At 41.4% G+C, this 10,371-nt stretch overlaps 1 protein-coding gene across 1 annotated transcript; it reads left to right on the forward strand.

The window, feature by feature from the left end:
- Positions 1-12: 12 nt before the first annotated feature.
- On the forward strand, positions 13-10,277 carry npat (nuclear protein, ataxia-telangiectasia locus). The gene is made up of 17 exons (XM_086126012.1): positions 13-188; positions 397-515; positions 1,315-1,375; positions 1,468-1,540; positions 1,811-1,851; positions 3,501-3,737; positions 3,877-3,952; positions 4,231-4,354; positions 4,458-4,549; positions 4,652-4,733; positions 4,872-4,968; positions 5,076-5,192; positions 5,282-6,802; positions 6,900-7,000; positions 7,088-7,148; positions 7,702-9,011; positions 9,592-10,277. Exons 1-17 carry the CDS (start codon positions 152-154, stop codon positions 9,670-9,672), a joined length of 4,230 nt encoding a protein of 1,409 aa, XP_085982138.1. The 5' UTR covers positions 13-151; the 3' UTR covers positions 9,673-10,277.
- Positions 10,278-10,371: the final 94 nt, after the last annotated feature.

The raw sequence follows: 10,371 nt of genomic DNA on the forward strand, positions 1-10,371 counted from the left end.
CTATGTGTGCTCGAGTTCCCCGCCTTTTGACTACGACGCATTCACAACATAGAGCTGAAGTTTGACGTGATAAATTATCTTTTTTATTATTTCTTGAGTATGTAGCTCACGTATTTGAGGCTATATACTCTGAACGAATCAGCTGGCAGCCATGTTGCTGCCATCCGACGTTGCTCGTCTTGTTCTGGGTAAGTCCGTTCAGAACTAGCGAACATCTTGTAGCTCTAGCATTAGCTGATATAATGACGTATTAAACATCGTTGTCAATTGAATTCGCCCATCCGCTGGGCTTCGTAGCGCCCACAGGAGTAAAGCGATGTTGGGCGTGTCAATATTGTTTGTATTTCGGAGAGTTACCTTGTATCCAGCTTTTAATGTACCCCTTTCCGTCACCAGGCTATCTACAGGAAGAAGGTCTGTCCGCTACAACCCAAGCATTCATTCAAGAGAGCCCCAACCTGAAAGAATACGCAGAACACACTATGGGAGATGGAACTCTCCCTGCCTGTGTTTTTGTAAGTTGCACATATTTACTTTTATGTCCAGTAGACTTCATTATTGTTAGTCTTATTACTGGACTCCCTCGAAAGAGCATCAAACAGCTGCAGCAAAGTCAGAACGCTGCAGCTTGGGTTCTGACCACAATAAAGAGATCAGATCATATTACTCCAGTCATAGAGGCTCTACACTTCCTCCCAATTAGCTGTAGAATAGATTTTATTTGTGAGGATAAGCGGGTCAGACATGGATGGATGGTCTATAAATCACTGAGTGGTTTGGGTCCTGAATATATTAAAGATATGCTGCTTGAATATAAACCCAGCAGCTCTGAAATATGCTGACTTTGGTCAATAGTGGAGCCCAGAGTTCAAAGTCGACAGCTGCATTTAGCTGTTATGCTGCAGACAAATGGAATAAACTGCCAACAGAAGTGAAATCAGCCCTGAGTCTAAAGGCTTTTAAATCCAGGTCAAAAACTTTTGTCCCCCACCCTCCCATTGATCAAGGGCCTCTAAACAATCTTAAATATTTATTTCCCTTTTAGTTATTTTAGAAACGTATGTTTATTTCTTTACTTAGCTTAAAAAGCTTTGACAGTTTTCTGTTAATGATGTTAAATGTTGCCAGTAAGTTCTGGTAGTTTGTGGAATCTACTTTTGGGTTCTCTGCTTTGCTTCTAAACATCTTTCAATGATCAGTTTGTAAATGCTCGTATATATTATGTCTTTGCCTGTGTGAAGCACATTGAAATACCTTGTGTATGATATGTCCTGTATAAATGAAATTGCATTGCCTTATTTCTCTTCCCCACAGTCTGTCTTTGGGAAGGGACTAACAACCATTTTAAATGAATATATGGCTGCCAAAGCCAAAGGTAATATTTCCACGTTTAATATTTGAAATATAACTAGCTAATGGGTCAAGATTTGGTTAAATAATTTCCCCCATTTCATTCTTTTTTTACAGAGACTTGCCATGAAGTACCTGCTATGATGACATCATTGTGGAAAAAGCTGGATTTTACACTCAAACAAATCAAGTAATAACAATTGAATTATTCCAAAACAGTGTATGGGTGGTTAATGTCTTGTTATAATGTGGTTCTGAACGTTAATTCTTTGCTTGTGATGGCACTGTTAACGTCACCCTACAGCCTAAAAACATTTGTTTGGCTCGGTTCACTGGACATTCAAAATGACTCTGTGTCTAAGCAAGCAATTTATAAAATACATGCGGGGGGGTTATTTCCATTGATTAAAAAAAAACTCTTTCTCAAAACATAAACATGTAATTTTTATCTTTATCTCAGATCCTTACAGAGTTCTCCAGCTATGTCAGCAAGTCAGAGAGGTGAGTAACAAAAAATAAACTGGCAATGCATGGAAGGTGTGCATATACACTGGAAGCTTGTCCGCCTCCATTGTTTTCAATTTCCTAAAAAAACTTCCCCAACGGATACAATACAAATTTATTTTCCAGCGTGGCGGCACAGTGGTCGACTGGTTAGCACGTCCGCCTCACAATGCAGAGGTGAAGGGTTCAATTCCAGCTTTGACCTTACTGTTTGGAGTTTGCATGTTTTCCCCGTGCCCGCGTGGGTTTTCTCCGGGTACTCCAGTTTCCTCCTCCATTCCAAAAACATGCATGACAGGTTAATGGAACACTCTAATTTGTCCCGGGGTGTAATTATGAGCGCTTATGGTTGTTTGTCTATGAGTGCCCTGTGATTGGTTGGCAACCAGTTCAAGGTGTACCCCGCCTTCTGTCTGAAGACAAATGAGATAGGCTCCAGCATGCCCGTGAACCATGTAAAGATAAGCGGTTTAGAAAATGGATGGATGGATGTTCCAGCATAGATGGCACGGTGGGCAACTTTTCAGCACAGCCTTACAGTGCAGAGGTCGTGGGCTCAAATCCGGATACTGGCCTTCCTGTGTAGAGTTAACATGTTCTCCCCATGCCTGTGTTTCCTCCCACATTGCAAAAAACATGCATGGTAGGTGAATTGAACACTCTAAATTGTTCATAGTTGTTATTGTGAGCGTGAATGGTTGTTCATCTATGTGTACCCTCCGATTTGCCCGCGAACAATTCAGGCTGTACCTCTCGAACCTAAGCATGGATAAGCGGTGAGGTAAATGGATGGTCCAGTACCAAATGTTTTGAGTCATAAAATATATTTAATTTTATTATTTAACATTACTACTGTTAACTCATTCACTCCCAAAGACGTTTTTAAACGTCTTTTCAGACTTGGTCTAGAATTAGCTGGTACTGAATGAGTTAACAGCGAAAATGAGATTTTAAGTTTCATTATTACCTGTTATTCAAATATAAAAATTAAATGACCACCATGTGATGGGATTAAATAAAATCAAACTGTAGAGATGAATTTGGGAGATGCATGTTGATGAAGGCATAGTGTCAAGAAGAAACTTCTGAAAGCAAGCCAGCTTTGTGCATTGCGCCTTTTAACACTCTTAACTATCATACAAAAAACATTTAACCGCCATACAGTATGTTGATGCCATAAATTTGGTACCGAGAGAGTGCTAACAAGTCATTGAGTACAGCTGAGTTGCGTACAGTATAATTTTCCTGTTTTATCAATGATGTTTTCTTTTATCACTACCATAAGTCCACTACATCATAAATTCCATTGCAAGTGGCCATTTAAGCCATCAATTTCCTCTTTGCATGGTGGCATCACAAAAGACATGCAAAGTTCATGCTTTGGATGCTCGCTGTCAGCTTCTTGCATGGTGGTAGGGGGAGTTATTGTGTGTTTCAAAAGAATATTAAAAAAAAATCCCCCCCCACAAAACTATCCTTTGGTTTCCAAATGGTCCGACCTTAAGGGTATTTCAAATCTGAGGTTATATTGAACTGTTTGATGTGTTGACTATGCAGCGAAACTGTATTTAGCATTCTAAGAGTATCCACATTTAATCCTGCACCTAAACTAAACAAATATTTTAAATGGTATTTTTCCATTATAGCACGTTCACGTGCTGGACTGGCAAACTTGGCGAGACAACAAGTTTTGACGGTGACCTCAGCAAGCAGTCTGGTATGTTCCTCGGAAACATCCTTAATCAGCAGCCAAGCACTTAGTTCGCAGAGTATGCTTAGCCACCCCACCCCTGGAAGCCACAACTCCCCACAAATCAGAGCTCCCCCGGGCACTGCAACATCGCAGCAGTTCCATGATATCAGCCGATCACTAAGTATACAAAGTAAGTATCTCATAGCAGCGTTATGTGTTTCATTTTCTATTGTTTAGAAAAAAAAGGTTGCAATATGAATAGTATGTGACATGGAAAATGTAAAACCAAAGAAAGAAAAAAAATACATACCCACGCTTGTCTCTTTCAGGAGATTCCCCGATACAGATAATAGTGTCAGAACAACGGGCAAATCCAGGACCAATGTCCCCAGGGCGACGGAAATGGTAAAGAAAGCTGTTTTGTTTTTGTTTTTTGTTTGTTTTTTAATCTGCACACAGACGGTTTACCAACACATTGGCTAAAAAATATTCTAATGTTATTAAATAGCACTATGACCTGAAATTAATGTTGGAGTATCTTAAAACACAACAGGTTGATAATTACATTGTTTCCCTCTCTACCATCCACATTTGATGCTCATGTTGCGATGTTACCACTTTCATGTCATATTTTTATTCAGTACTGTTCTATTAAACAATCTAATGTTGTGTTTTGTCCTCAGGGACACTCCAAGGAAAAGGAGCGGTGCTCTGGGAGGCTCCAGTGGTCCTGGTAAACACAGCACACCTGCCAGCAATGTCACTGCTGAACCACAACTTGAGGAAGTAGTTGATGAGAATTTTCCTGTAAGTATACAGTATGTACCGGTGCAATCCCGCATTTAATCAGAATGAGATATATGGATAGTTGCACAAGTGAAAATTTCACCCCAAACATATGTTTCCACAGCAACTAGTGATACAAAATGCCCGTGACAAGATTCTGGGAGACAGATCATTACAGGAAAAACTTGCTGAAAACATCAACAAAATTCTTGCAAAGTAAGTGTTGCATTTAGGTTAGATTTTGACAGTAGTCTTCAAAGTACTTTTTTTCCCGAAAACCATGATGCATTTTCTTCTTGTTTTCCCCTCAAACCTTAGTGAGCCAACTCCCCAAACACCCAAGGCCCCATCAAGCTCAATAGAAGATGACCAGTCAATTGATGAGATTCTTGGACTACAGGTGCTCAATTTTCATAACTGTCCTTCATTTTCTATTTATTATTATTATTTTTATCACAAGCATTCCTTATACAGTACTGTTTGTGATATTCCCTCACTTCAATTAAATATTAACATGATTATTTGTCCTCTGATTCAGGGAGAAATACATATGAGTGAGGATGCAATCCATGACATTTTGAAGCAAACGGAATCCGACCCCGCCTTTCAGGCCCTGTTTGACCTCTTTGACAATAGTAAGCGTTACATTGTCTTTGCTTTATCTGTCGTAGAAATATGTAATGTGTAAATATGGCATAATTCCTCCAATTTATGAATGCATAACGCTGATTTTACTTTGCAGATAAAACCCGTACTGATGGAGAACCAGGAACTATGGAAATGGACAATAAGACAGGGGAGAGTGATAATGCCGGATCACCACCATCTCCAGTCGGGCAGCTTCAGAGTAGCAATCCAGGTAGTTGATCACCCAAATTCTGAGCTGAGCTTTAAATCCCTCAAGTAGAGACTAAGATGAATCATTCAAGTACCCATCTCATTTAACAGGTGCCGCACTGCAAGATACATCAGATTTAACAGAAGCAATGGAGAAGAACAAAGCTATACAAGATCGTAAGACCAGAAAATCAAACCCCCTTTTAAAGAAGAGTGTACTCGGGTCAAGCAGCAGGTCATCCCAGATAGAAAACAGTTCTGCAAAACTGTTCATTCCTCTTGAGGAGCCGCCTGGTGAAAACAGAAAGGAAAAAGCCTCACTCTTCAATAATAGCGTTGATGCATCACCAATGGATATTGACGACACATTGAATACTTCAGCTATTTTGGACAGTACACCCACTCTCGGGGAACTGGAGTGTGTCACTAAGGACAACTCTCCCACCACAATGTCCCTTATCGACTCAACAGCTGACCTTTTATCGAGAGCCACCTCTACAGTGGAACCAGTCATTAATGTGGACAATCAGAAGGAAAGTAAAGAAGAACAAGGCTCTCAAGTTCAACCTGCTGCATCTTTGTTATCTTCGCAGAGTGAAGAGCCTGTATTTTTGTCTCCTGCTCCAGTTAAATTGAGTGGAAACCCCTCTCTCCCTTCAGTGGCAATCAGTGGTGGAACAATTCAATCTCAGATGAATCTCCCAGTGACATCTCAGTCTTCCCATAGCTTATTTTCTTCTGCAGGCGCCACCGTTTCTCCCCCTCTCTCTTCCAGTGTTGGTACACCTCAAACGAGTCCACTCGACTCATCCACATTTACTTCCACCACATCCTCCATATCTGGAATGCTAGGCGCTGCTCAATCTAGTTTGGCGACCAGCAATTTTAACACCCCAATGAAAGACGTGACTGATTCCAGTAATGTCGTTTCTTTGAAGATCATCATCAGCGATAACCCAGATGAAGATTCCTCAAGTGGTACGGCTTTGAATCAGGCCATTTCCAGTATTTCCGCAGAAAAGCTACCCACAATCTACCTTTCCTCGCCTGCCAAGTCCCCCACAGATCCTGGCACACCGAGAGGCACAAAGTTGGATGAAACTGCACTGGCAGTTCATGGCTTACAAAGGTCAGAGGCACTAGCCAATTCACCTTGTGGAGCTGGGACACTAGTTCCATTTCATCAGTTGACAGCAACAACACAAACACAGCGAGGTAATTCGCCTTGTAGAGCTGGGGCACTGGTTCCTTTCCATCAACTGACATCAACAACACAAATGCAGCAAGCTAAATCACCGAATAGAGCTGGAGCACAAGTTTCATTTCATCAGTTAACAGCAACACAAACACCGATGGCGAATTCAACTAGTAGAGCTGGAGCACTCGTCCCGTCTCATCCTTTACCAACGACGCAAACACAACAAAGCTACATTATTCAGCTAGCCTTGGACACTGCTAACCCTGTGCTCCAAGCAGCAAGTACCAGCTATTTCCTCATGACGGAACCCCTGACAGCAGATCCTTCAGGCAGACCGGTGCAAGTGCCTGCTGGTTCCTCAAAACTACCACTTTTGCGCCAAAACAACCCCTATAGTGTTTCAGCAGCAACTCCTAAGCAAAGCCTTGTCCCTGGTAAGAAACACTTCTTATGCCGTAGCACGTTTATTAGCTTCATTAGTGAGTGCTTACTTTACTATAAAAACAAAAATGTGTTGGAATTTCTTCACAGGTTCCCCACTCATCTTACCATCACCTGTTAAGCCTATGATGCTTCCTGTGTCTGTTGTGGGACAGAATGTTCCTGGAAATGTCCAGATGGTGTCTAATCCGGTAAAATTGCACTTCTCGGCTTCTTCGTTTCTCTTCATGACACTGGTACATATGAGAGTACTGATTAGAGTTGTTTTGACAATGCAGCAAACCATAACTTTGGATCCCAAACTCTCGATGGTTGCGGCCAAACAGTCCACAACCGGTGGTAAGTTTTAGCTGACCTTCAGTCCGTAACTACCAGATTCATTATGGTGATGTACAGTACATTGATTTCAGAATCCTTTTGGACCTGTGTAGGTTTTTAAAATTATGATTTATTCCACCTTTACACTGCACTCTACCTATTCAGGACAGCTGAAATAAATGCTTTTCCATCATTCAAAACAAGTACAGTGGACTACAGACCATTCTAAGATTTTTTTTACTATTTGGAGCGAGGGAGAGAGAGGGAGATTTTCGCAACTTGTGGGCGAGCTAGGTCCCTATCTGCTGTGAATACCGGGTGTACACTGTACTAGGTATTCTGCCCTGTTGTATAGCATGGCATGCTTAGAAGTAAGCCTTGATAGTGTCTCATTGGCTAAATAGTTATTATTGCCATAATATAACATTCAAGGGTATGTGGCCAAAAAAAAAACCAAATCTAACTCAGTTGCTATGCATTTGCTCTCATTTTTCCTGCTTGTACAGTAAAAAAAAAAAAAAAAAAAAAGCAGCATGTTTGCTCATTTCGCTGACTACATTTCTGTGAATTCTAGGAACCATGCACAGTGAGGCGACGCAGAATGCATTTCAACAGCATGAACCAAAGAATTCAAGTTCCAGCCATAAAAGAATTTTATGTTTTGAGTCATCGACCAAAATTCAGCCGCCAACTTCTAAACCAGCAACGGCCGCCTCATCTGTGAATACATCAACTTCAAAAGGTGTCACGCAGACCAAGAAAGGTCGTTCACGAACCACTACCTTTACAAGGCCTGCTATCCTAGGTGGAAACAGGCACAAACGGAAGGTTGAGGATCTGAGGTGCTCAGCAGATTCCAACGCCCCTGGGAATTTGGTTAAATCCGTTTCCCCTCAACAACAAAGCCATGTGAGAAAGAACTCTGGCAAACAAGATGCTAACATTCTCAATCGAAAACCTCAAATTGCAAGAGGAAACAGCGTTGATGTGTCACAGTGCGAGTTTGTGAAAAGCTCAGAACCAGAAACTACACTGAAATCTGCATCGGGGAAACGCAGTCACGATGAGAATGCGGTAAGTGGAGCTCCACCAACGGATTCTGGTAGCTCTGAGTTGTCGTCTTCCCATTCTCTGCTAAAGTCAGCAAGTAGTAAAGACAAAGTTGAGAACACCAGGAAAGAGCCTGCACAAGAACAGGCAGGGAAGAACATGCATACTCAGGACAAACCAAATGTGATGGCTGACAAAGAAAACAAAGTGATGGCTGGCTCACAAGAGCAGCAGCAGTCCTGTCACACACCTTTCTCCTCGGCACCGGCAGACTTGGCCCCTCCAGCTGTCACACAAAGTTCCCAATCCACAGCTGCCAAAATTGCCACAAAGACCAGCTCGTTGGCCATACAGGCAGTTGAGATGCTACAAAACATTCAAGGGCTCAACTCTCCTCCCAGACCTGTTAAGAGATTAACAGTAGGACTCAACAGCCCAGAACTAACTGGTGCACGAATCCCAGGGGCTGTTGCGAACCAGGAAGAGTCCAGGAAGAGTCCAAGAACTCCTCTGCAACAGAAGAAGGGTAAAGATTCCGAGGGAACACCGAAGAATCTTCTTCCCCATAACACCCCAGAGATCCCCACCTGCAGCCCCGCCAGCGAGGCTGGCAGTGAAAACAGTATCAATATGGCCGCTCACACACTAATGATCTTGTCGCGTGCCGCCATCGCCAGGACCGGCTCACCACTCAAGGACAGTTTGCGTCAGGGAGCGGGCGAGACGTCTCCCACGGGCTTAAAGAATTCAAAGAAACGTAAGCAACCCCCAACCACTGCCAGCCCCCCTGTTAAGAAATCTTCAAAACAATCTCCCATCAAAAAGAAAAACCAGGTAAGACATAATTGCACATCTACAATAACTATTATTCTTTTAAAGTCTGTACAAATCTCATTGAATGATGTTGCTTGTACAGCATTTTGCAGTGACCACTTTAATCAATGGTCTTTCTCTTCATAACTTGAAATTTGAGTCCAACCTTTTCAAGCTGAGCCATTGACAGAAAAATCGAGATTGCCTCCAGATCACACGTCACCAAAACAGGTGATGCAAGACCACATCAAGACGGTTCAAAGTGTTCTCGGCAAAATACTGACTGAAAACAGTATTTGGTTTAACAATTATGACCTTGCAAAAAAGAAAAGAAAAGAAAAAAAAACAGGCACAAAAATACAAGAACAAAAAGGCCACAAACAAGCAAGGACATGGTTTTGTTTTTGTTGCCAGCGGTCAGCCAAATTTAACCATACCACATTGCGGCATTATTACTCTTTAGATTTTTACCATGGTTTTAGGATGTATTTTTTTCCATACTCAGTAACCTTTGATTGATGGTCAGGAGAATGACAGGTGAACGTTGCATTATCAAGCCCACCCATTTTCCTCATCAAACTCTTTGTTTTCATTTCTGCAGCAAAGGAAAACACTCATAAATTGCTTCCCCCATGACTTGGATGTGGATAAGTTCCTTTCTTCACTTCACTACGATGAATGAAAGTGGACTAGCCAACGGGAAAGGGTTGCTATGACATGGCCTCCTTGAGTTACGTCCAGGAATAGAAGAAGCCATCTGGTGATCAAATGCCCACGGTTTCTTCTCATAACCTAACCTTAGACCTTGTAAAATGAAATAAATCTGTTTGGCCTGTTTAGGCTTTAATTTTACCAGTGTTGTTGGCTGTTGCAGCAGTTGAGAAACGTGGCACTTTTTGCATCCTCACGCTTGTTTAGGATTATGATGCTGTTTTACAGCAATGGTTATATTCATTTGAATACTTGCTTGTTCTCAAGAATGGGCCAGCAATCTTTGGTCAATATTTGACTCGGTTTGATGAAACCAACTAACAGTTAAACATGTTGCCGTGTACAAATACATTTTGTAATATGCATCTTCCAGCAGATGTGTTAATCTGTTTAAAAATGACTTTTGATAGGTTTTATGTTAAGAAATGTGATGTAAACAAGAAATGTGAAATGGAAAGAAAACATTTGAGAAATATGTGAATGTGAAATGTGCTGGCCAAAAGTACAGTATATCTCAATCAATTAAAATGATTGTATTTTTGCTGCGCAATAAAATTGACATTCATTGCTCATGCAGTTATTTCTCATGGATGTGTGAGAGGAATATGCCTGTGTGATTACAGCTGGTAAAAGTCATCTTGTTTTAAAATACATTGATTTAATTTTTTTT

The sequence above is a fragment of the Hippocampus guttulatus genome, chromosome 12 (assembly GCF_054856545.1).
Source record: "Hippocampus guttulatus isolate MCC_2025c chromosome 12, RoL_Hgut_1.0, whole genome shotgun sequence".
NCBI classification, from domain to species: domain Eukaryota; kingdom Metazoa; phylum Chordata; class Actinopteri; order Syngnathiformes; family Syngnathidae; genus Hippocampus; species Hippocampus guttulatus.